At 36.7% G+C, this 26788-nt stretch overlaps 1 protein-coding gene across 1 annotated transcript in view; it reads right to left on the reverse strand.

The window, feature by feature from the left end:
• Positions 1-932: 932 nt before the first annotated feature.
• Positions 933-26788, reverse strand: part of VWA8 (von Willebrand factor A domain containing 8) — a gene marked incomplete at its 5' end in the record, with an annotated part of 75035 nt that continues 49179 nt past the window's right edge. Inside the window, 5 exons of the mRNA XM_010192860.1 lie at positions 933-969; positions 1491-1647; positions 2395-2503; positions 20399-20603; positions 22434-22515. Of these exons, the coding sequence (XP_010191162.1) occupies positions 933-969; positions 1491-1647; positions 2395-2503; positions 20399-20603; positions 22434-22515 (590 nt within the window). The remainder of the gene's footprint in view (positions 970-1490; positions 1648-2394; positions 2504-20398; positions 20604-22433; positions 22516-26788) is intronic.

Raw genomic sequence — 26788 nt, forward strand, 5'->3', positions numbered from 1 at the left:
AGTGTCAGGAGGAAGGGGCCAGGCTCTTTTCTCCAATGATGGGACAAGGGGAAATGGGAGCAAGCTGGAGCATAGGAGGTTCCATGCGAACATAAGGAAAAACTTTTTTACTGTGAGGGTGACAGCACTGGAACAGGCTGCCCAGGGAGGTTGTGGAGTCTCCTTCTGTGGAGACATTCAAAGCCCGCCTGGACGCGTTCCTGTGTGACCTAGTCTAGGTGATCCTGCTCCGGCAGGGGGGGTGGACTGGATGATCTTTCAAGGTCCCTTCCAACTTCTAATATTCTGTAGTCCTCCCTACTTGCCCTCCCCATAATGCACCATGAAAAAAGACAAAACAAGCTCTGCCTTCCCCCAAAACCCAAAACCTTAAGTGACTATTCTTAATTTAAATTTCTGTATGTTGCTTGAGTAAATTAGATCACTGTTAAAAGGTATTTTTCTTTTCAGAATCTTTTTCTGTGAAGCACTGACATGATCTATACATTTTCATTGTCGTTATTAATCACTAATGCTCTAATGGCAATGCTAAATGCTCCAGGTAATTTAGGAACAAAATCATGATTAAAAAAGAAATTTGATCTGAACACAATAGATAAATTGCTGTTTTTAAATGCAGTGATTCATGTACAGTGTGTGCTTTATGTTTAAAATCTAATTATTTATACTTATCAGTTGAAGCAAATGGCAATCTCACAGCCCCCAGATTTGACCCCTATTGAGAATCATTTTTTTAATAGCAGCAACAAAATGTGAGCTGATTAAGCAGCTCCTATGTTTATCTGCTCTAATGTTTAATCTGTGTCTAGTACTTGCTACTTTCAGACATTCACGTTGCAACATGTCCTGGGCTGAAATGTAAAACTACTTTGATATGACTGTCAATACACTTTGATTTTTTTATTCAAAGTATGAGTGTTTGACTTGAGAGTTCAGTCAGTGGAAGAAATCTGAATCTCTCTGCACAGTCTGGGAAATAGTTGATTAGTAACCATGCATTACGCTAATGCTGGGAAGATTTGTGGTGTGTGTAGAAGTCTCTGCTGAGCTCTTATAGTTCAAATCATCTCAGTGTCTGACTATAAGTCTTTTAAAAAAAAGAAATTTGTTTGCAATGGTCCATTTTGAAAGGTATTTGTTAGCTAATGAACTCCTAACAACATACTGTCTGAACTTACCATAATTCAAAGAAATTTCCATCTGGTAGATCCCTTTTTAAAAAAAGATAAATATTCACGTCCGTCTCCTTATCCATCTATTTATGTTTTACTCTACCAAATCACAGGGTCATTTCAACATTGTGGCTTAATTCAATAAAACATCCTAAACATCTCATCCAGAACACTTAAACACATGCTGGTAAGCTCTGTTAAATGATTATCATCAGGGTAAGGTAGTTGATAAAAGCAGTTAAGAAAGAAAATTCTTTTTAGCCATCTTGTTCACATTCTTCTGGGAAATGGAAGGGAAAATAAAGACTTTAACATTACCTCTGTTTGAAGGCCTTTTCACCCATCTCTCGAGCAGCTCTCTTAACCTCCTCAGGAACAGCATCCTTTTCTGCTTGAGATATTTGGTAAACCCTGTGGCCAGCATCCAGTCGATAAGGCCCACCTTTGCCACCTAACCCAGCAGTGTCTCTCCCACCTAACATGATTGAGATAAGAAAAGAATTAAAAATATGCATTTAATAATAAGTAAGAACAAGTTTTCTTAAAAGCTTTTGTTGCCATATCTACAGATGTACCAACAAAATTGACAACAACCCCCAGTAGAAATATTTCTTGCCAAGGATTTTGAAAACCAAACAGCTATCACGGTAAAAAAGAACTCCAGTACAAAACTTGTGTTTATAGTCCCTTGAAACCAGATTCATAATGGTTTCCACCTCGTACAAAGGGGACTTTGGATTATATAAGTCTTGTACATCTACTCAAAGCTCCTGGCCCTGAAAGCCATTCATTCAAACTCTGCCTTTTCCCTAAAATGTACCACTTGACCTAGTGATCACTATCATGCCCTTTTAGAACTGCGGGGCACTTTGCCTGTTCTGTGTGCCTCTTGCCTACACCACCTGAATTGTTTCGGCTACGCAGACATCTATGAGAGTAGAAAATGACTCTGATAAGTTTCTATGGCTGCAACCTTCTGCTTCTCTATATGGCCAATGAAAAGAAACAACAACAAAATGTAATTGAAGTAGAGATCTTCTACAAAACAGTTTAAGTCAGACGCTGCAAATACTTATTTTCACTGGCAATAAAGCGACCCTGTATTGAGTAAAGCAGCTCTAAGCAGAGGGTGGCCCTGTATAAATCCATTTTTGACTCGCACAACATGTCCCTTAGACATCTTTCAATGATTCCTTAAAAAAAAAAAAAAAGAATGAAAAACCTGTTCGTCCAGCCCAAACATTTCCACCAACGTGCGGCATGTTGTCTGGATCCACTTTTCCATGTTTGGGGGAACTGACATCCAAACCACTGTCCCTCTGAATGGTTATCTGTAAAATAAAAAATAGAGCTGTAAATCTCTCTTCTAGTAAGGAAAACCCCTCTGACAAGCTAACAATAACATACTAGGTCTGCTGAAGAGCTGTAGGGCCAGAACTAAATAAACACAACATCCTACCTACTGAAGTCAACAGGATAAAGGAGAGTAAAACAGAGCTCCTCAGTGGCACATCAGACCCACACAAGATCTCAGACTACTGCCACATCTGAACCACCCAGTGCTTTCAAATCTTATCCACACTAGAAAAGTCCTTACTGATAATTGCCAACATAAGTAAAAATCCCCCTGTAGTTAGGATCATCTGCAGTTTGAATGCTTCTCATAGCATTGGGGATATTGGTTGACAGCCAACTGAATATGAGCCAGCAGTGTGCCCAGGTGGCCAAGGAGGTCAACGGCATCCTGGCCTGTATCAGAAATAGTGTGACCAGCAGGAGTAGGGAAGTGATTGTGCCCCTGTACTTGGCACTGGTGAGGCTGCACTTCCAATACTGTGTTCAGTTTTGGGTCCTTCACTACAAGAAGAACACTGAGACACTGGAGCGTGTCCAGAGAAGAGCAACAAAGCTGGTGAGGGGTCTGGTGAACAAGCCTTAAAGAAGGTTGTAATGAGGTGGGTCTCTTTTTCCATGTAACTAGTGATAGGACAGAAGGACATGGCTCCAAGTTGTGTCAGAGGAGGGTTAGACTGGATATTAAAAAAAATTCTTTACTGAAAGAGTGGTCAAACACTGGAACAGGCTGCCAAGAAGAAGTTGCGCTGCAGGACTTGGTTTAGTGGGCATAGTGGTGTTGATGGTTGGACTTGATGATCTTGGAGGTCTCTTCCAAGCTTAATAATTCTGTTGATTCTCTGATTGGCAACCTGTGGCTGTACAGCCATTCACAGATTTCAAGCACATCCAACTACAGCTCCGTACTCTTTATGGATGGGCAGCTTGATCTTCCTTTCACAAACAGGGACTAAAAAGAACAATATGCTCTTTTCCAGGGTTTGTCAGTAAATGGCCGGTTCAAATGACATGCTCATGTAAACCTTAACTCCCCTGACGTGACCGCAGAGTCTACGGTGGTGGCTTTTCTAAACCTGTCTGCTGACTGCACTTTCCCCATCGATTCACCAAACAGTTGAACACCCAACAGCTGTCAGATGGTCAGGGCTGAGTCACTTTAGGGTTGGATTTAAGTGGGTGACTTAAAAAATACTTCTTCCTGTTACCAGCTCTGAGTCATGTAGTGAATCAATGATTCATGTGTGAACTGCCCTTCAGTTACTAATCTTCTGTAATTTAATGCCAGTTTATTTTTTTAATGAAACCTAGTGACAGAGCTGTAAAATTGGTATCTTTAACCTCCACATTAACTTTCTTCTCATCTACTATAATACATTTAATCTTCTGATGAATTTATGTGCTGCAATAGCTACAATTCACTGCCTTCTCAGAAGGTTACTGGCGTTATCAGGGTTTTCACTGGGACTGTAGAGCAGTTTAATCCTTGAATTCACTGTCTTGCAGACTCAACTTTAGGTTGACATGAATTCCATACATGTTTTTGAACTGAAAACACAGGCTCTACCAACAGTGTCTTGGCAGCTATACAAAACATCATTTTCTTCCTCTTTATAGAATTTATATTAATTCAAAGAGATACAATACATCCTCTGTGAACCATGACATTAGTGTAAAATCAAGATCTAATCTGATAAATTACATTAATTTAACAGTTGTATAGGAAGAAAGGCACTTCACCACAATAGCACGTTACCCTTAGGGTTATATGTATTTTTGGTGTAAGAGATTTCCTCCAAAATAAACAGTTCTTTTTTGCATAACTGTTAGATTTCAAAACTATCAGAAACACAGGTCAACAAAAATTGCTGAACTTAGTTTAAAATAGAATCATAAATCCAAAACTGTAGTGTGAACCTCATGAATAAAAACAAAATATTTTTCTGCAAAGAGAAACAATAAAATGATGGAAAACCCTTTATGTTTTCATCTTTCTGCATTCTTCATAGAAAAATACCCAAAATTCTGCAAAAGGAAGCTCTATGAGCCAAAATGCCATATTCTACTATATTCTACTTTTGTCAAGTTTTTCCACTGAAAATTTCACTAAGTATTTTGAAATACAAGCATTCTTTAAATTTTAAGGGAAAAGTTGTGTAGACAAAAGAGCTTTGTTGCTCACATACATTTCTCACACATAATTTGTTCACAAATAGTATTTCTAGTACATATACACTAAACTTTTCTAACATAAACCTATTTTACAACAGTGTTGGTCTGATTAACACAGGTATTCGTAACTGTGAAACAGCATGTGGCTAATAGTAGATCTTTTATTTTATGATTTGTGGCTTTTTGTTCTTAAAAGGACAGCAGATCATCCTACATTTGCTTTCAATTAAAAATTTGAAAATTAATTTGCCTGACAGAGAGAAAAAGAGACAAATGGTACAATCTATCATAGCTGAACAATGAGACCTCCTTACTAATTTTTTTTATATAGTTAATATGTTACTGGGTAAATAACTGAAAATTAGATACAAGAATAGAACACCACCAGTAGATATGTAAATGTCATGCCAGTGAACTGCAGCAGTTTCATTAATTTACTTGTTTTTAAGTAATATTTACATACAAAAGCTACAGCATACACAAGACAGTAGAATTTTGCTACATCTGAATGATTTAACAATTTATTTTTACTAGCACTGGTCTGCTGGGGTAACTGTTTTTTTAAATTTACCATACACTTAGAAACTGCGTTAAATTGGTCCACTGTAGAGCCCTTCGAAGAAAATCTTCTGGATGTACTTTCCTGGTTTTTATCTGGGCTGTTAGATAATTTAATTAGTGACTTATTAGGCTTTTTTTCCTCCCCATTCCTGTCTCAAACAACGTGTTCCAAGGCAATTTTACAAGTAACAACGTCTCTCTGCTGTGAAGGTGATTCTTTCCCCTCTAAAAATAGTTAGATTAGCAGATATCTAGAACAGAATTGAAGACATATTTAGAAAGAAGTAAACAGTAAATCACTAAGTCTGGACACAAAAGCAGAGGAAGGTGAGGAAAAAACTGGAGAAAAATGTTTGGACAATAAGACATTCTTTATCGTGACAGATACAAAGAGATGGAAAAGCCATAGATAAGTCACCTCTCTGAGGGTCAGAGGAATTTTTGACAATAGAAACTTTTGGAAAAGTAGATTTAAGGGGGAGGAGCCAAAACTGGATGTATTATGAACTTGGCAAACTGAAAGACAACCAGTGGGAAAAACCTAGTTTGTCTGGAGTGAGAAGGAAGACACAAAAACAAGTACTGAAAACAGAAAAAGCTCAAACAACTTTTCCAAGCTCATCCAATTGGAATTTCTAAACCTACTGAGATTTCTCCAAATATATAAACTAAGTGCTTGTTCAAAAGTTGATCTGTTCTCTGCTTAATAATTTCTGTTTGAGTCTATTGCAAGATGCCTATCGACTTTGTTTCTTTCACCAAGAGTTTTGACTAAGCGTCTCTTTTTGAGAGCAATCTGTGCTATTTCTAGCAATACATGCACTGAAAGGAGCTATTCATTACTGAGTTATTGTGAAGATTTCATACTGCCTGGTGTGTGTATCACAGCGTTGTAAAACAACAGATGAATTCATTCAAATAGCCTTGAGTTTCAGCTATGAGGTATGAATAGCTGGAAAAAGTGTGAAATTTTCCTTCTGAGACTTCCTTTTGATTTCTAAAATAACCACTATTTTCAAAACACTCGCAGCACGTGTCAGTTGTGCGTTATCTAAACTTGTTTACACATATTGGTGATACAAAGGGGCTACAAAGGGCTACAAAGATGATTAAGGGAGTGGAGCATCTCCCTTATGAGGAGCGGCTGAGGGAGCTGGGTCTCTTTAGTTTGCAGAAGAGGAGACTGAGGGGAGACCTCATTCATGTTTATAAATATTTAAAGGGTGAGTGTCACGAGGAAGGAGCCAGGCTCTTCTCGGTGACAAACAATGATAAGACAAGGGGTAACGGACACAAACTGGAACACAGGAGGTTCCACTCAAATTTGAGAAGAAACTTCTTCTCAGTGAGGGTGACAGAGCACTGGAACAGGCTGCCCAGAGAGGTTGTGGAGTCTCCTTCTCTGGAGACATTCAAAACCTGCCTGGACGTCTTCCTGTGTAACCTCATCTAGGTGTTCCTGCTCTGGCCAGGGGATTGGACTAGATGATCTTTTGAGGTCCCTTCCAATCCCTAACGTTCTGTGATTCTGTGATACTTGATCAGAGCATGAAAGCACTTTTCCACTATTTGGGCAGGCTCTTCAAAATCTTCACCACACTAGAAGCCATCCTCTCCTGGGACACATGCGTTTCTTATTTTATTCTCTTATTTTATTATTCTTTATAAAGTCCAAAGGATCAATCATCATTAATTATCTTAGTCTCGAGTTTACTATATTTTCATTCTCCTCTTTACTTTGACTGTATTATATACTCAGGCACTAAGACCAATGGGTAAAGGGTGCATTCAGAAAGACGTTGTGGATGAAGGCTCTGATGACTTCCAAAGTCAATGAAGCAAACAAACAAAAATTTTATGTGAGAAGGCCATGAAGACTGCAGGTCAGAAAGATGCTAAAAGAATGTGCTTTTCTGAAGAGGCAATGATATGAAGGAAGTGCTTGAGAGAAAAGGACATGAAGAAACAACAGCAAATACCAAGACTTGTTAACGTTTTGACTTAATTTTCTGGTCCTGCCTCTTACACATCCATTCGCTCCTGAGAGCAAGGGCAGTCAGGCAGGAACAGAACTAAACACTTGTTTTACATTCAAAGAAAGATGTTGGTCTCTGAAAAACTTGCTTTGTATCAGGTTCCTTCTGAGGTACGTGAATGGACGCCAGAACAGTTTTACATACTTACACTTCATTTTTTTCTCCTGACAACACTGTGATTCTAAGAGCCAACTGAATAAGGGAAACCCATTGAGTTTGGGAACAAAAATGATCTTATCATCCTTCATATAGCAATGTAAAGAAGCTAAAGAGGCTCAGAGAAGCCATCTACATGATTTAATACACTCAACAACACAATGAAACCAGGTGTTGCACATCTGTGTCATATTTATGCCAAACAGCTATTAAATGCACACAATCTGTAATAGGGACCTTCCTGAAGATGATTCAAAGGCTCGTAGATTTATCCAGACCTTATCTAGCTGGTCAGGCAAACTATGGTAAGGGGACTTTATATTGTGTACTTTATATTAACCATGTTTGGAAGGTGATTTAGAACCACATTCATGTCACTTAAGTGTATGCATGATTGAATTCTATTGAATTCTGATGTAAAATTATCTAGTTTAATAAAACTAACTCCTGGAAGTAAGGGAGCACTGGTATACATCACATTTTGATACTTTCATCATCCCTTAGTAAAAGAGAGGAGCTGAAGTTCCTGAGGAACACCAAGCTGACCCAGATACAACATGAGTTGCCTTTACAAGATGCTGTCACAACTATGGGAAGAAAGGAGCTTGCAATAACCCATTAACAAAAGCATTGGAATTATGGAGAGGGCTGCTGTGGTCTATTATTAAAATTATTTATGTCCCACACTTACATCAGCATCTCATTCTAATATATGAGCTGTTTTCACAATTACAGTACTTCTGTTTTGAGCTCAGATTTCATTTTCTTCTAATATATTGCAAACAAATCTTTCTGGCACTATGAGTAAAACTGACCAAAAGCATTATGAAATTTATCTTCAGCTGATTTTGTACAAGTGAGCCTAACAATATTTTAGCCCCTAGTAATCTTAATCATACATTGCAATGAAATTGAGATGAAAAAAATGTCTTTAAAAAGAAGCATCACCACCTCAACAGCAATGTCTAGTAGCACAATTGTGCATTTCTGTATCTTAACAAGTGCTGGTTTCCCTCAATTTGCTTGTGTCAAGCAATAAAACAAATGTAATAAAAGAAATGATAGCTTGTCTTCAGCATGTCACATTTATATGTCTGATGGCAATAAAATCATTAAATTGGATAACTTTTTATGAGATGCTTTTAAGGAACTATTCGAAGTACATCTAGACTGAATATATACTAATATCTCTATTACTGACATATTTATGATGGTATCCAATTTAATGGATAAAAGACATCTAGCAAAGTCAACTGAAATGAACATTTCAGTATATCTATTATTCAATCATTCAGGTTACGGAGTATTCACAACCTTCAACACTGCCACCTTTTCACCCATGCATTTTAAGCCCATACATCAGCTCCTCATTGTTCAGGTTTGTTACAATAAACTCAAGACTAAAATTCCAGGAGTTATCTTTTCAGTGAAGACAAAGAAAGCATGAGGAAATCTCATCTCCTTCTGTGTCTTCCCACTTGAAATTCTCTTTACTCCTGGGTCATGCAGGAGATATAAGCAACAGCTCTCGCTGTCCTAGATGATTTTTCCTTACAGGTTAGGAAATATCTTTTAGTCTTTCTAAGCAGAAGTAAGGGAAGGTTGAAAATATTCCTAGTTTTAAATAGAACAGTGATAAATGAGTGACGGCTTCAAATACAACGCAAAGGACTTTTTCCTCGATGCAGTCTGGGATGCCTCTTCAATGTAGATTGATTTTTCGGTTGTGGATATTCCTGTCATCCTCCCCTGTACACAACAGGCTTCTGTTCAGCACAGCAAGCTGGCTAGAGAGTAAATGGTCTTTTAATACAGCAGCTTACTTTTGTATTCTGACGCGGTGAACTTCATTAAAATTCCTGAAGGGCGCAGGATGTGTCAGTGCCTCCCATTCAGGAGTCTTTGCCAGAAAAGCTCCTTTGCAGCACTCCCAGCAACAAAAGCAAGTTTCTGCCTGAGGACTGGCAAAGAAACTCTGGTTTGCAATGGGGGTGAGCTGCCTCATGTATGGGGGAACAGACCTTTCACCTTTTAGGTTTAATACATCTGGTCCTGTCAGGACTAACTCATAGCTAGTGCTCTTACACAAAACACAATGCTTATTTTAATACTCTGGATGGAATTTAAGAGGGGGCGGGGCTGGGTGTGTGTGTGTGGAAACCCTGAAAACACACTCTAATTCCAGGCTAACATCTTGCAGGTGTAAAGGGATGCAATTTGTACTTAAAATATGGACTATATTTCCATTCCTCAAACCTCTCCAAATCAATTTTTTCTTATCCTTTCGGGTATGTTTAAATAGAGCTGGCCATTCCTTATAGGATTTTACATCTTCATAACAGAAATAAATGGAATTCCTCCTTGTATGCAGTGACAAACAAATAACCAACCTTTCTACTAAGCCCTTTTAAGCATTCAGTGGATCATTCCACAACTTAATAAACACACACAAATGGGCAAACATCATCTTACAAAATAAAGCAAACAGGGTCACAAAGAGAATATTTACATATGAAGGTTTTTAAAAAGAAAAAGTTAAGGTGCCCCAACAATCACTACTTTCACAAGCACTTATTCCAGTATTAGTAATAATACTGCACTATTGGGTGTTTCTTACTGTTGATCAGAAGAAATGTGTGCACTAAGATTTGAGGAAGAATACAATTCACATGGTTTAGATGCTTAGTTTCATGTGAATTAAGGAGGTGTGCAATAGATTAATTAGTCGCATTATTAGACTCTTCTGGAAAGTAGGCAAATGTAGGCAGGATCTAGGTTGGAAAGATCCCATTCTTCATTTACACTTTTTATCATAAAGGAAAGAACCCTGCTAAAATGCAAACTAGAAGATATCTGCTCTTACCTTAATGTGTCTGGGACATGGAAGGAAAGAACTAATCTGCTATTTTGCCTTTTCGTTAAATTACAATATATTATATAGGGTAGTTTATAGTCAATGGAGAACATGTGTTACTTTCCATACAATGCAATAAATTATTGCTGAAAAATATTAATCACATGAATATAAAAACACTACAAATACTATAAAGTTAAAATATCAATGTTTTCTTAAATAGCTTGCTTTCTTCATTAGCACTGTGGACAAAGAATGGGTATGAATCAGAAGATCATTGCAGGAAAAGAAGAGAAAACACCTCTGACTTTTGTCTTACAGGTGATTCCCTCAAATCAATGTGTTGTTTTCTTCATCAAAATACAGTGAAAAATATTTTATCAAAACCATACATTTTCATGAAAGAAGACTGACTTTGGCACAAAGGATTAGGAAGTGTGTTCTGTGGAATGCAGAATGTATTTCAGCAGATGTGCAGAAGATGATTTCCCCCTGAAACAAAATCTTTGTTTTCTTTTATCCCTTCCCCCACCCCTGCCAACAACCTTAAAGCCTCAGCGTCACCCTAGGCTGCATTTAACAGCTCACAAGCACATCCTTCCCTCCAATATGTTCTTTAGCAGCAGCATGAATGTATGCATTATATTCCCAAGGCATATATAAAAGTTCCACATCACGCAAATCAAATGCTAATCTGCCTGTTCCATGGTGGTTTTAAATTCTATTGTAAAACTGATTCCACCAAAGACAGAAAGAAAACATTTTATAATCCACTTACACAAATCAGCAAGAGAAAGGTAAAAATAGGCAAAAAACCCCCTATTACTTTTACTTGTACTATATTCTGTACAGCTTTTTTTCTATGTACTAAAAATTAATAGCACAATTTCTATTCACATCAACAGCACAAAACTGAGCCCACAGGTCATTTATTCACAGAAAGGAATATTCAGTATTTGACAAGACAATAATAATAATAATGTATGAAATACATTCCATTTCTTCAATTGTATCCTGAAATGAAAAAACATGAGTCGCACTGCAGTATAAAACATTTAATAAGTTTTCTTCATTCATTTGGCTTCATTTTGATTTTCTATCATGTCTGTAAAACTTTGCAAGAATTCAAAATGAACTAATGAAGCTTCTGACTCCTGTGAACATTTCTCTCTAAAAGTAGCTTTTAAAATTCATGCTGATGTCTCAAATAGCAAAACCATGCAAAGCATCACAGCTTTAATGGAATTAATGGATTCGTACAATAAAAGTGAAACCACAGGTAGGTTAATCCAAGTGGGGAAAGAGGTGGAGATATGGAGTGAAACATGCACAAAGGAGTATCTAGCTTGCAAATGAAGTTTTTATACATCAAATAAAAAAACCCCAAACCACTACATAAAATGCAGTCAATGCTGCTGTGGGTCTTCTTTTGCATTAAATGCTGTCGCTCTAAGAAGCAACTCAGAAACTCTACACCAGTAGGTGCATTGGAGTCTTTTGTCCATTAATACGTATTTTGTGGCTTAAATGCTGGAGAAACTAAATGGAGTAATGAGAGAATATCATACATTTGCTTCCGTCTAACAGACACTCTGCTATGTTAACACCTATGTAAATCCCATTTTCCTCTGTCATTATTAAAAATTGCCTACTCAATTGTTTTCAACTAAAAGCTGTGAAGTCATCATCATCCTTTTAGCATGGCAATCCACTATAAAATATAATCAGAGTAGACAGACGATGTCTAGCTTGGTTATTTATCATAGCTACTGCACACCTCTTAACATCAATGAACTTGGAAAACACTGAATTTGTTTTTTTCTGGAGTACCCAGAATAATCAACAACTAGCAAGATGGGATAACACACTGTGATAATTTGGAATATTTTGGACAGAAAACCACAGAGGCATGGTCAAAAGAAAGTTGAAAAAATTCACATGTGAAAGCATAAACGCCTTATTTTCTATAGACCTAGGACCTTCTCAAATCTATCCTAAAGAAACAGATATAAGTTATTAAAGATCAACTACACTGTCTGGTTTTCATATTTAGTACCACTGTAATAAAACTGCTGATTTAAACTTTCACTACATTTGTCCTTTCACTAATTAGGGAACAGCTTTCATAAGAGCAGAATTATTGGTATGCATTTGTCTCACTGGGCCAGCAGGATGTCACCGGTGCTGGGGGCTCCAGCCTTGATGCCAGCAGCGTGCACTGCTGCAGACTTTGAGAGAGCTGAAAGGCGGCGCGTTGAGGTTATTATATTTTCTCCCACGAGAACTGTGGGCATTCATGGGAAGGTCAGAGGAAGAAAGAGGAACTTTGTGCTAGATCAGCCTGCTCTAACAGAAAGTTAAGGTTGTTACTACTGCTCTTTCTCTGTCTGCTCTAATTAGACTGGAAAATCTTTAGGAAAGGGCATGTATTTTAGATGTGTTTGTATAGGGCTTCCAACAAGGGCCTCATTTCAGGTGAGGACATTTATGTGAGAAAAAAGTATCTGACAGAGAATCGATGATCTTTATCTGAGTTGCTTTACCCAGTGGAGACTTTTAGAGATATGAACTTATTGAGCAACGTGGGTTCATGGCTTTCTGGTCTTACGCTTCCCCATACTCAGATGCTTTGCTTCGAGGAGGGTATACGTTTGTTACTCCTCACTTTGCTAAAAGGAATCGTGCAGCCCAGGAACAGGCCACATATTTAAACTGCATATTTGGGGCTCAAGGATTTCAGAACAGCAAACGTTATGAAACTATACCTTGTAATTCACTTATTGACTAGATAGTTCTGTAATCTGAAGTATTTCAGGTTTTTCAGGATCCTGCACAGGACTGGAGAATGCCATCATATGGTTATTCTAAGTTTACAAAATTCTCCACTGCGTATATTTTTCATATTTTATGGGGTTTGCACCGACAGTATTAAAGGGATGAGCAAAATCACGGTTACTAGCTCACCGATGCCCTCGTGTGGTCAGAAAAACTACTTGGGTTAAAGTAGAAAATACGGAAGCAGGGATGGTGGTGGGGAAAAGGACCGGCCACTCCTGCTAAAGGTCATGCAAAAAAAAGTTATCTCGAGCCAAGAACTGCAGCTTTGCCCAGCTCACTCTTAACATCAGGAAAAGGCTGCATTTTTGTTAAAATGTTTTAAAGTAAAATGTCACTTCTAAAAAAGGAAAAGGGAAAAGAAAATAAAATCAACAGTATAGATCCTGAGCAGTAAATATAAACAACTTGGGATCATTGAAGCTCCTGACTCAATTATTCTTCAGATAAACATTCAGCCTAAAAAATAAATTTCATTAGACAAACTTGCATTACCCTAAATTTTAGAGTACAAACTGCCACTTCAGAAACCCAAAGGAAAATAAAACAAAAAATATTAATTCTCTTAAAGGGTGAATAATTCATATAGACTTATATGCAATAAGTAGAAAACAAACTGCTTTTGCCTGTAAAAACTAAGCCTTACTTAGTGCAATATACCTGCTGCTTTTTTTGATGTAATACAGTCTCGAAAAGAAGCAGGGTGAAGGGTAGAGTTGACCATGTCTATCCTTCTCTGGGAGGTAAATGTTTATCTCCTGATACTCAACCAAGACTCATGGAAGGCTGTGTGATGTTTAGCAAGCATAGATTTTGGTGAAAAATTGTGGGAAAGAAAATGTGACCCTCTGTAAACAAGCTAAGATTTTAATAAGGCATTTTGATCAAAAAGTCCCATGAGTTAGTTGAGCCTGAAGCATGTTTTCAAAGGGTTAAACCATACATAAACTGAGGCACAACGGCTGTAAAGGAAAACATAGGCATTCATTTCATATAAATGAGAGCAATCTTTTTGTTACTAATGTTTTATATTCACAACTGAACTTGTGATTCCCAAAAACCCTGAAAGAAAGCACCTACATAATATTATGAAAGCTCAAAGGCAGCTACACTACATTTCTTTTGTTCTGCAATAGTACTATGAGGGAATGAAAGAAACAAATCTCAGAGTCCTTCCAAAAAATCAACTGTACATAATTCAGGACTTAAAGCACTACTACCTACCAGCCACCTTCTCCTTCTCTTGTTCTGGCCATACAATGGAGAAGAAAAATCACAAAGATTGTTAACAACCATAAACCACTTCTTCTAAATTTAATTTTTAAAAGTTTCCTCTGTAGATATTACTGGACAATATTTTGCATACTGTGTCATCCTGCACTGCTGATGATCTCTAAGTGTTTCATGATGATTGCTCTGAACCTTTTGCTGTTGCAATTGGAGGTCTGTCCAACTGTGTCCACCTCCCTCCGCTCTAAGAGATCAAAATGCATCTGGGTAAAGGAGGTTGCGAATGCATCCATGGAGAGTTTCTCATTTTCTGGGTACAGCTAGGTACTCAGGAACTCAGGTATATTCTAGCTCTGTATTAGGCACACACCAGCTAAAGTAACACCTTGGGTGCAAAAGCCAGGACCTGTGCCAACAGGTCTGTTAACTGGCTGACTACAGACAAGGACCTGACTAAAGGAGGGAGTATTGTTGCATTCCTCATGGCTAAGTATATGTGTAACACAGGGATCCTGAGATCTTTTTCCTAAAACCTCTTGCTCTAAATCCACTTCCAATTCCTGTTCATTATGAAATACAGTCCCTGAGGGATTTGGCACCTGCAAAGTTATGATGATCTGAAGCAACTCTAAGTCAATAGAGTCAACTTCCAGGTATTACATCTGTGAAAAAGAATGAACTTTTGTGTGTGTATGCATGTGTATATGCAAATATATATGTGTGTGACTATACTATAATTTATATTATATATAAATAAATATACACACACACACCAACCCCCTACATATGTAAACCCTCCTCCATCTAATTTAACATGACTGCATTTCTTCTAACTTGAGCAATAAATCTGACATTTTTGGCATTATGATTACTTTAAAAATGTACTCAACTTTGACTCCAGTTCTGTGTAGGATGTGAACACATTTTAAATATATTTCTAATGATGGACTTGGCAACTCATAATTGCTACTTAGCAACTGCCTTTGTCCTCATCAGACCTAAAGGTTAACCAATGGATTGCAGAAGAAAGTCTGAATGTTGGGAACTAGTACTGAGTGCTGCTGAACTCAACAAAATGCTGTTTTTAGACAAAAAGCCCTTGTATCATGGATGATTTTGTAGTTAAGACACATGAAAAAAACACTCCTGTTTTTTTAGCTATTGGTGATGAACACATATACATTGCTTTTTTATGTTACTGACATGAACCATATGTTTGTGAATTCTAGCTGTTCACAGTACATAGAATAACTTATATGTTGTGTTATCATTTCTGAGCGCTGCTATAGGACCGTGAAGACAGCCACTTAAATCCAAGAAAAATATCTATTTATTGCATGTCATGAGTTTTGCTGAATGTGTCTATACTCATCTCAGCTAAGGATGTTTCAACCTCAAGCTATGCAGAGTTGACATTTGTTTTCTTAGGTGGCAGCACTGCACTTATATGCATTTTTTTGCCCAATTTAAGGTATGTTCGTACTGATTGTGGCATTCAAGGACATTCAAGTTACTCTGCTTGGCAACACAGGTACAAAGTACGTTTGTATATCCTTATGGGTGTATACTGCATTTATCCCACCTCTGATACTGCAGTGTGGGCATACAGTGTGAACCTGAACAAGTGACCTGCCTTCCCTATGTCTCAGCTCCCTCCTCTGGAAAGCAGTGATAATGCTTACTGGCTTAAGATGTTGCAATAATTACATATCTAAATGTTTAGACATGTCTAAAGGGAAAACGGGTTTTTTTTCCACTTCTCCATTTAGCTAGTTGCAATATATCACTATAACACTATATCAGTAAAATGTTAACTAGTCACACCAGAATCCAAAAGAACATGCCCCCAGCACTACTGGGAAAAGGAATCACAATTTAAAATAGAAGTATTCATTTTTGACAGAAAGCTGTTCTCTCAGTCAGTTCCCCAGGGCAGATGATCTTGAATGAAATCTCCCTAAACCTTAATCTAAAGCTGTCCCTATTCTTACATACATTTAATACGTGTCTCCTTTTAGTGTCAAGGTCCAAAACATATCTAAAATATATCCAAGTTGTCCATGCTGAGTTATCCACCTCTAGGACCTCTTCTAACAGAATGAATCTGGGCCAGCACTGCATGAGTTTAGTCACAAACGTACAGCACTGTACTTCAAAAACTCATCTCACGCATCTAAGAGATGATGCATCTACTGCAGGCTCCACACATACATCAAGTAACACAGATAGCAAAAATCCTATCAAAATAAATCTCTAAAAAATTTGAGATTGCAATAGTGTATTCTTTTTGATCAACTGGATCACTTCTTTGGATAGTCTTTGTACTGGAATAGCAAGAGACTATCCTAACCAAAGCTTTGGGATGTCATTTTGGATGGTGATACTGTCCAGATCAAGACTACACAAGGATTGCCAAAAGCGTTGTGATTCAATTTCCAGGTTCAGATATATATTATCATTAATTACAAGCCAACTCTTCTATAATCTTTGACCAAGTACATTTTTACACACTCAACAGGTTTGGGTATGTCCTTGGACCTTTGAAAACAATCACATTCTGAATACAATCTTTACATAGCATAAAACACTATGAGTAACAGTCTATAAGAAGAGAACATTAAGTGGGATGAATACAGAAATAAATGGTTTTACTGATAATAATGTATAAAAGAAAAAAGATTTCATTGTGGCGATTTCAGGTGCCTTAAGAGCATGAAGCTTTACCATCTACTGAAATATCTCTACATGATGCACATTTTAATTATTTTTATGTAAGCATTGTTCTCTATCTAAAAGAGACGTAACAGCAAACAATGCCCACTGAAAAACAACAGCCCAAGTATATCAGAATGTAATAAGTGTTTTTTCCTACTTAATTTCTACCAGTAACACTTTGATGCAAAAAATGACACAAACATACAAATGTCTGCCTATTGCCAGGAAAATTTTAGAGCCAGATTTTAAAAATAAACTGTCTTTGAAATTCTTTTCAGGTATTTAACAATGAAGTAACTTTGTTTTCAGAAACAAACAACAGTGAAAAAGGTCAACAATTTTTGGATTTCAAGTAGCGTTCATAGCTTTAGAAAAATCCAGTATTTTGTTTAGATATTTTATTGTAGTCATTACAATTTGTTTCCAAATACTGTAGTCATATTTTGAGTTTAAAAATTCAATAAACGAAGAAAATTTCTGACTTGCCTAAATAAATGTAAACTTATGTAAACATAAACCATATTTCCAGAAACTATTTTTGCAGCCTCAAGACTCCAGTAGTTCACACTCTGCTGAGTATATCAACAATACAAAACAAATGCTGACTATTTTGAAGACTGCCACGACATTATCTCAAGGGAGCCTAATTATGGATTATAAGTGGAACAGCTGTTTGTATTCCTCTGTTTCATTGCTTGAGTACATACAGTCTGTTTCTGAGATCTACAGTTTCTATGAAAGCCAAAATGTAGCCCCAGAAGACAGGAGCAATAGTTGCAACTGAAGCCTGGTTGAAGAGTTGTTTCCAGTTCTCTGAACCTGTATTTGAAAGCTCTCTTAATTCCTTTTTCTCTTAAAGGTCTGGAAACTTCAGACAGATTCTGTGTGTTTTTGCAGAACAGTTGTTCCCAACCACCTAGACAGGTCTTGTGTTGATCTAAAAACATCACCATGAAGGGCTAATAAGCTTTGCTGAGTCTGTAGTAGCTTCATGGGGTGCATCAACAACAGCTTTTAGGGAAAAGTAAATTGGGGGTGGGTGAGGAGTGAATTCTAGTGATATGTGGAACACTGACAATTTTCTTCTGCTACAAGATGATTGGGAATGATGGGTTTAGTTAAGGAATTAGAGATGCCTCATTAGACTCCAAGATACTTAGCATGAGCATTAAACATTGTACAAAAGAAGGTGATTTTCATACACTTGAATGTTGCATGGTTGTAAAATATCTCCAATTCTGTAAAACCAGATGTGAGGAAATATTTGGCTGCAGCTTTCTTAGCAAAGTAATGGTCTCTAGAATAGGAAGCATTGGAGTTCTTGCTTACCATACACAAGGAATCTACATAAATATGTTTTCAACCGAATAGGATCCTTCCATTTTGAGAAATGAATGCCTTAATAAAGTACTGCTATTATATCTAGGTCCATTGCAAAACTGAGTTAAATAGGGAAGGTTAAGGCCCTTATCTCCAAATAGTATAGAGTTTACACAGCAACTACATATCTTATTATCTTATTGGAGATATGTACATAAAATAAAATAATTAATTTACTGCTTACTGCACCATAATGCATTTCTTAGGTCTCATTATCTTTCCATTTAAAGCAAAGTGTGTAAAGCAGAGAAAGAGAAGTTAGCAATAATCATGCAAGTCTGAAGATCACATAGGAGGCTTTGTTTCAGCCCTTTAGCTCAAATCAAACAGTGCGCCATTTGGAGTTCTGACAAACCACTGACTCGAGCTATATATCCTGCATAGACAGATAGAAAGAAGAAAGATACTCTAAGAAGATTTTAGCCTGTAATGTGCCTACTAATTAGAGGCAGACTGTCAGGAGAGAGAAATTCCACAGCAGATCTTGAAAATTGCTTTGTGACTGTGGGAAAACCTCTTAGCCTAGTTAAATGACTCAAAATTTTCTGATGATGTGTACTTTCCAAGCCAGTATGCTCTAATATTTAGTTGACTAAGATTGACAGTATAGTAAGACTGTTAAATAAAATTACAAATAATAAAAAAATAAAAAAGAAGGAAAAAAACCTATTAAAACAAGTAAAACTCTAACTGTTCCTCTTGGCTCTTTTCATTTCTACTAGTCAACTTGACCAGCAGATGAAACTGGGCTGGTGTAAACCGAATATATCTGACCATAAGATGGTGCTAGTGCTACTGCATTGGTAATACAATTGGCACTGGTAAAGGAACAAGTAACCACACAAACGTGCTACTGGGTAAGAGTTTCCTTTTCTCACGACTTTTATGAAAGGCATTTACTGGGGTCCGGTAACAAGAACACGTCAGTCCTTGCACAAGTTTCTGTAACTGCAGAACATCTTGTAGAAAGGGAGCTCATAACAGGACAAGAAAGTGAAAAAAAGAGCTGTTTTCAGCTGAATAAATCTCATTTACACTTAAAATAACTGGACACCTTGTAACCAAAAATACAGAGACAGCTAATTTAGAAAAGACTCATCCTGTTTTCACATTCTAATGTACTGTGAAAGGAGGTACAGAAATTCATTAAACAAATAACTGCAATTGTAGATAGAGACAGACTCTTCCTAGCCAAAAGTAGAGTTCTCATCAAGTGCACTTGTTCTTTGAAGTGATACCTTCCCCAATCACTAACAGATATTAAAGACACAATTGAACAGTCCTGAATTTTCCCCTCTGTGTTGCAATGGTAATCATACATATTAGCCAGTACATCAACACTTGTGTATACATACAAACCTGCATGTATATAGAGCATACACGTGTATATTTATTTTCAACATCTACCTAAACACTCCACAGGAGAACATGGCTGTATGGAGACTCTTCTAACTCTGCTCAGCTGGGAGAATTTTCAAAATTAGTCAAAGGCATTACTGTGAACTCCAGGCATCTCCCACATAGGCTTCAAGTTCCTTTTCTAAAGTACAAACACAACAATTTTTTCCAAGTATTTGAACTTCGGAAAAGTATATGCTTTCCTTAAAAATTATTGTCAACGTTCTACATTCTGAAAGTTGCAGTCAAAAATCAGTAGGAGATAAAGAATTAATTTGCACTTAAATGTACTAGAATTTGGCAAAAAATACAAACACTGCAAGACAAAGAGACTGTCAGTAACCATAATTACAGGGGTTACAAATAAGCTTTCTAATTAAGTCACTGTGTCTTTTTTTTTCAGTGAAGACATCTATTCAATTGTTCTCGCAGGCATATTTCTACTTCACAGTGTTTTTTCAACACAGCTCTCTCTCTCTCTCGACCCCTCTCCCAGCTGAGAATTAATTTGCACCATCAGCTTTGGGAACTCCTACCTGCACAGGACGACCATCCTCTTGGCCAATCATGTTCTTCCAGTCCTGCAGTGACCGCTGGAGGCTGTCCAGCCCGGTCTCCCAAAGCCTCACACCGCCCCCCATGTCCACGCTAACCAAACCGACTTTGCCCAACGGTGCCAACAGGGCATCAGCGTCTGAGATCTTAGCGAGCCAAGATGTATAAGGGGAGAGAGACTGTGACCTGGAAAAGAAGAATCAATGTGATTTTTCTTGAAGTTGCAATTAAAAAGAGGATGAGTGTTTCTGTAGTTAAGGTGGCAATTAAATGAAATTACATCCTTATTCCATGAGAGACTATAACTAAGCTTTGCAGACACGCTATTTTATCTGAAACATTCCACCTACTGAAAGTGGATTTGACTGAAAGATATTTCCCAGTATAAAAAGCAGTACAAATGACTAGGTTGAAAGGGAATATGTTGCCTAGCCCACTGCTATATCTCATCTATCTGAAGAAAATCAGTCTTTACAAAAACTATAAAGAATATGATAAAATTAAACAGGTGTCATAGAAAAATACAAAACTACAGAAGAAATAGGAGAAAACACGACCAGGGTACTGAGGAAAATACCTGTCTATCAACTTAAAGTAACACCTTTATCTAGTGCTTTAATAAAAAGCTGAAAATTTAAAGATGGCACAGCTTTATGCACAGAGAGTCTCAGCAATGTTTTAAACAAATTGCAGACAAAAATTGACTACTGAAAGAGAGGGCCTAATAGCCTCATAATATGAAGGGAAATTTAGATAAATTAGGGAAGATTCGTTGCAATTTTTTCAGTACTGTCAATCACATGCATAATGACTTGGCAACTTGCACTAATACGACAATTAGTAATCTTCAAAGATAAAAGAAAAAGTAACACATATGCTTCTACCCAAGCCTGAAATCGTCGTGAGCTAATTCAACTGCAGAAGAGTTATCTTAGCATTTGATCAGGTTAACTACAACAGAAGCATGAAAGGTTGTTAGATTTTAGCACAGAACTATCCATATAGACAAAAAGTCACTTTATTTATCAGTTCTTAATGAAGTACAGTTTTAAATCTGGACTTCTACTCTTCTGTGTTAATGCCTCACATTTTTGACTATGTAAGATGTAGGCCAATGGATCAATTATGAAATGGCGAACAGTCCAAAATTAATTATTAATTAAAAAATTCCACAGATTATTAATGAAGCAGAATTCCTTTAAATGAGAATCAATTAATATTGTCAAAACCAACATCAAATGGATAGAATTAAAAAAAACACATTTCTGATGAGTGAGTTTCATACATGTGCTATTTAAACATGCAAAGTTGAGAGACTGCTATTCAAAACAAAGAACTTTATTTTTATTATTATTGCAGTAGAAAATGACAATTAGTAACCAAAATGTATGTTTATATCATAAAATATTTGCCAGTACATTCTACGATGGTGAAAGACAGATGTTAAAACCATACAGAAGCCACATACACTGGCTGTTCAACTGTATCATACAAGATCCTTGTGTATCATGAAAGATACTTGTGAGGGAATGTATATTTTTTCATAGGGAGAATGAAAACAAGCTCAAGTTATTTTCAAGGTGAACTTTATATTGAACCAGAACTTGATTCCTGGTTTCCCAACACCTTGAACAACTTGCTTATTCTGCCTGCCTTTGTTAGACCCTAAAGACAGAGAGAAAGGAAAAGAAAATAAGGATAGCAAAACAAAATGGAGGAGGGTAGATGATAAAGTGGGTGCAGAAGAGGAAAAAGCAGAGGGAAAGAAAATCAGAAGATAAAGCTACCTTTCATATTTTTCATATTTACATTTTCATTGGTACCACCTAGTAAAAAGCTAAAAAGTGCTGACAAAAATATGCTACAACAGTTGCAGAATTTCACATTCTAAGTAGGAATTAATCTTACTTTCCACATCAGAAGAAATATTTGCTTATCCTGAAGTAATAATACACACTAAATTCTCTCTGCTCTTCCTGTAAGACAGAGGCTGCTTTAATCAATAAAATCAGTTACCTAGGAATAGCAATGTATTTGATTTTCTTCGAGTTAAGATCTGTTACTTCCAAGTATCCAGCTGCTGGTGGAGGAGTGACATCTGAAAATAAACAAATGTGTTATTTTCCTGCTGCATGATTAACTGGTTATTGTGTTTGCATTTAGTAGATTAAATTTAAACATTTCATTATACAGTACCTGTCAGGAAATGATAAGCTTTCACATTCAGCACAGGAGTATAACTTGCAAATACAATATTGTTTTACTATTATGATAGTGAGGAATCAGACAGGCACAATTATGAAAGAACAAAGCATTTGTATAGCAAATGTCAAAATTACACACAAATATAGCCCTACTGGCAATAGCACTAATCAGGCATTAATGCAATCCCTAACTCACTGCTCTTCTCTGCCAGTGAAGATAATGTCAGCTGTATATCTGACTTTAAAACCATATTGAGGAACATCTCAAAACATTGTGCTGATGATTCCCACTTGAAAATTTCTCAATAATATTAACCTAAATGTTGCTGCCTTAAATTGAACCAATGTTTTTGCAGGTAGAGTCTCATCAGTACACAAGGATTTTATAATAGCCCTAGACTATCAGACATATAATATTCTGTTTATAGATAACTTAATGAAGATAGCAAATAATATGGTGCTTCTCTCAGGAATACACTGGGAGATGTATGTGTCTGTCTGCCTACGCTGGCTTTTGTCAACATATGAGTACACAGCCCAGGCTCAGAAGTGGCTTCCAGTTAGGAGCTGGCTTTCATCTGCCTGGGGTAAATTGAGGAATTTAAGTTTTTCAGAAAAGAAACCAGAAGACTGAATTACACTGCATAGTATGGCTATAAAATGCCATTGTCACAAGATGAAAGCAAGTCTAGATTTCCTTCTGAAACAACACCTCCTTGAAATGAAGGAAAGCCTGATGTTACCTGCAGAAGTGTTGACACTTGCATACAGCACACATAGAAAAGACCATTATGATCAGTGGTACAAGGGGATTTAACATTCAAATGAGTATAAAGAATAACCCACAGCAGCACTTTATGCATATCTACTGCATGAGCATCTCTATAGTACATACATCTACAGTAGCACATCTATTGACTTTACTCATCTTCATAAAAATGGAAATACCAAACACATTTGGAATAGGAAAAAAAAGTCTGGAAAACGCAGGTTTGTGGACCTCAGAACACTTTTTGTTTTGCCTACATTTTGTTACTGTTTAAAAATGTGTTTTCTCTTTAGGCAGTAATGACGAATAAGATACACATTAAAAATTCTGATGAAGTTGTACAACATGTAACTGATACTGAACTGGAAGGGGTAGAACTGTGGGATAAGAATTAAAAATTAAGTTAATAAATTAGTCCTGGCTATAAGGACAAATGTAAGGAATTAACTTTTTTTTTCCCCTAAAAAGAGACTTTCCTTTTAAAAACACATGCTCCATAATATCGAAAAGATTTTAATAAAGGGAGCAATATTATCCTGACTGAGTGGAGGTGACATGAAGTATTCAGTTTTGTTTACAGCAACAAAAGCTTTTCTTATACAAGGAGAGTGAAGCATTGCAATAGGCCAATTGTTTGACAAACACCAGTTAAAAAGAGTCTAAATGTGTCATCCTGTCCTTGTGTAAATAGGTGGACCAGATGATGGTTATTCCTGTGAGTGTTACACCACACGTTCTTCCAGTTACAGTCACACTAATGGAGATACACACACAGTAATAGACTGTTATTTTATATTCATATATGGAAAGTACTGAGAATCCACGTAAATATTTGCTCTTAAGTAGCCTTCATTTCTATAGTCTTCTTTTTAGAATAAACATTGATACTTATTTACAGGATTCTGTCATGCTCTCTTGTCTGAGTTTATATTTTGTGGACATACATCTATTTGGCAGTCTTTGGGGAAATTATTACTATGTTTCTTTTCAAACATAACTATTATCCTGCTTTACGGCTCCAATAAAACATAAAGGAAATTATTTCTTTGTTGTTCCTGGAACAGTTTCGGTAATAAAGATTGGAATATGCTAGAGTTTGGCTGAGTACTTTGACTTATTAATAGACATGGAAGACTGTGTGCCAGAACTGACCAGTTGTCCAAAAAGATGAGAAAGAAAGCCTGATGCACAACTGAAGCAAGAATACAAAACAGCTTATCAAAGACATCATAAGAGTTAGTGCAAAAACTTCAAGGGACAGCCACATACTCCATTTTGTGAAATAGGATGCTTTTGCTTCACTATACATCCACTATCCAGGAAAGGATACAAAGACTTATGAATGAAGCCTTATACAACTTCCATGGGTAACTACAGGATTCCAATGTAGAAACAACAGTGCAGACAAATCACCAAATGTCCAAAGGCCCCCAAGAATTATGCAGCACAATCAGGAACAGGCAATGCTGAATCTCCAAGGGACCACTAGAAAAACTGACCATTAACTGATAAATAGAAATGTCTGAAGTCCTGAAAAAAGGCTACAAAATAAAAAAACTAGAGAGGTTTTTCTATAGAAAACAGAGAACCTAACAGAGAACCTAGAAAACCTACAATTTAAGTGTACCACTAAGATCATATAAAACATGATTCAGTTAAGATCAATTTTGGTAATGCATAAATTAAAGCATCATTTAAAAAAGAAAAATCAATAATAATGGCCTTAAATCTTTCAACTTAAATGGCCACAAAGCACTGTACAAACTATACCTCATAAAATTTTCTATAAATGCAAAGCTATCAATCATAATTTATTAATATATTTCACCGTAGCTGAGGAAAAAAAAAAGTTAGTATCTTGTTCAGCTATATCAAAAGATACAAATTAAATGGCTCAGTCAGACAGATGCCAATTCTCAGAAAGATAATTTGCTCAGGTCACTGGTATTCAGGATTCATGAAGAATGTCCCCTTGTTTTTAATTATATTAATCTAGCATTTTCAGGTGTTATATAACACAGCAACTTAAAAGACTTTTAGAAATAGCTGTCAAGATCTCAATTTTAGATATAATTTGGAAGCAGCATATTCCTCCCTCACTCTCAAATGAATGAAATAATTTAAACAAAAGCTCAGATTTACCTGAATTTTTATACCACTCACTTCAGAGTCTGATTTTTTTTTTTTTTACCATAAAGGCCTAAAAGAAAATGACCCAGTCTCACCCTTCAGGAGTTTATAAAGTATGAGAAGATTACAGACTGAAGTGGTATAACTAGTTACAAGATCATCATGCTAACTATAACTATATTTTACTAAGTTTAATCTTTTTAAAAGCTAACCTTTTCTTTACAAATGTAGGTAAGTTTAGTTTCCTACTCTGCTTATATCCTTGACTTTGCTTCTTTAGTCAAGTAAATGTTTTATCCTTTTAGTAATAAATAAAAGGATTTCTCTACACAGAGAAGTTAATCTGTGTTAAATGAGGGCAGACATACCATATAATTTATTTTGTAAAAGGGAGTTAATTTGGAATAAAGCATTTATTCTGGAACAGAGAGTTCACATACAGAACAAATCAGGAATAGCTTCTTGTGGTGATGAATTAAAAAAACCTGCCATTCTACCCTACACAAATAGTTTGGGGTGTTTTCTCTTTTGATAGCCACCTCTCCTTGGATACTTCTAGAGGTAATTAAAGCAAAACTCACAAATCCTGTTATTTAGCACTAATTGGTATATTTTCAGTAATTGCCTGAGGAAGCTAAGGATACAATGATAACAGAAAGCTTGGCATGGCAGCAGAAAAAAGCCTGAAGGTCTGTAGTCTGTACCTGCTTTATTAGTGTACACGTGGAGAATGGTTTTGCTGTATGTGAATGTTGCATGAGCAACTCTTGGACAAGAAAAGAACTAAAAAGTCTGGGTCTCTTCAGCTGAGAGAGAAGGCAGATGTGACCGAAGTGTACAAGTCATGAAGGTGGTGATTAAGGTGAATGCAGAACTGTTATTCACCCAATCCTGCAATGCTAGAACAAGGGGCGCTTGATGAACATGGTAGGAGATCAGTTGATCACAGAGAGTAGTGAACCTGGGAGCTTGCTGTGAGGACACACCAATTCAAAGATGGACCAGACAAACTTCTGGACAACAAGTCCATAGAAGGAGATTTCAAGGCTGAGTTGGGGATGTCCCCTGCAACATCCGTAACAAAACAACTACAAATGTTGAGAAATTATGAAGGGAAAGACACACAAGTGGCCAGACTCACATGCATTTCCAAAACAACCTTTTTGTCCTGCTGCAGACAGAATACTGAGCTAGACAGACAACTGGTTTGTCTTATCACTGCATGTCTCTGTGGCACTGAACAGAGGTTGGAAATACTGGTGAAGGCC

This window comes from Mesitornis unicolor, unplaced genomic scaffold (assembly GCF_000695765.1).
Source record: "Mesitornis unicolor isolate BGI_N332 unplaced genomic scaffold, ASM69576v1 scaffold13809, whole genome shotgun sequence".
In the NCBI taxonomy this organism is placed as follows: Eukaryota; Metazoa; Chordata; class Aves; order Mesitornithiformes; family Mesitornithidae; genus Mesitornis; species Mesitornis unicolor.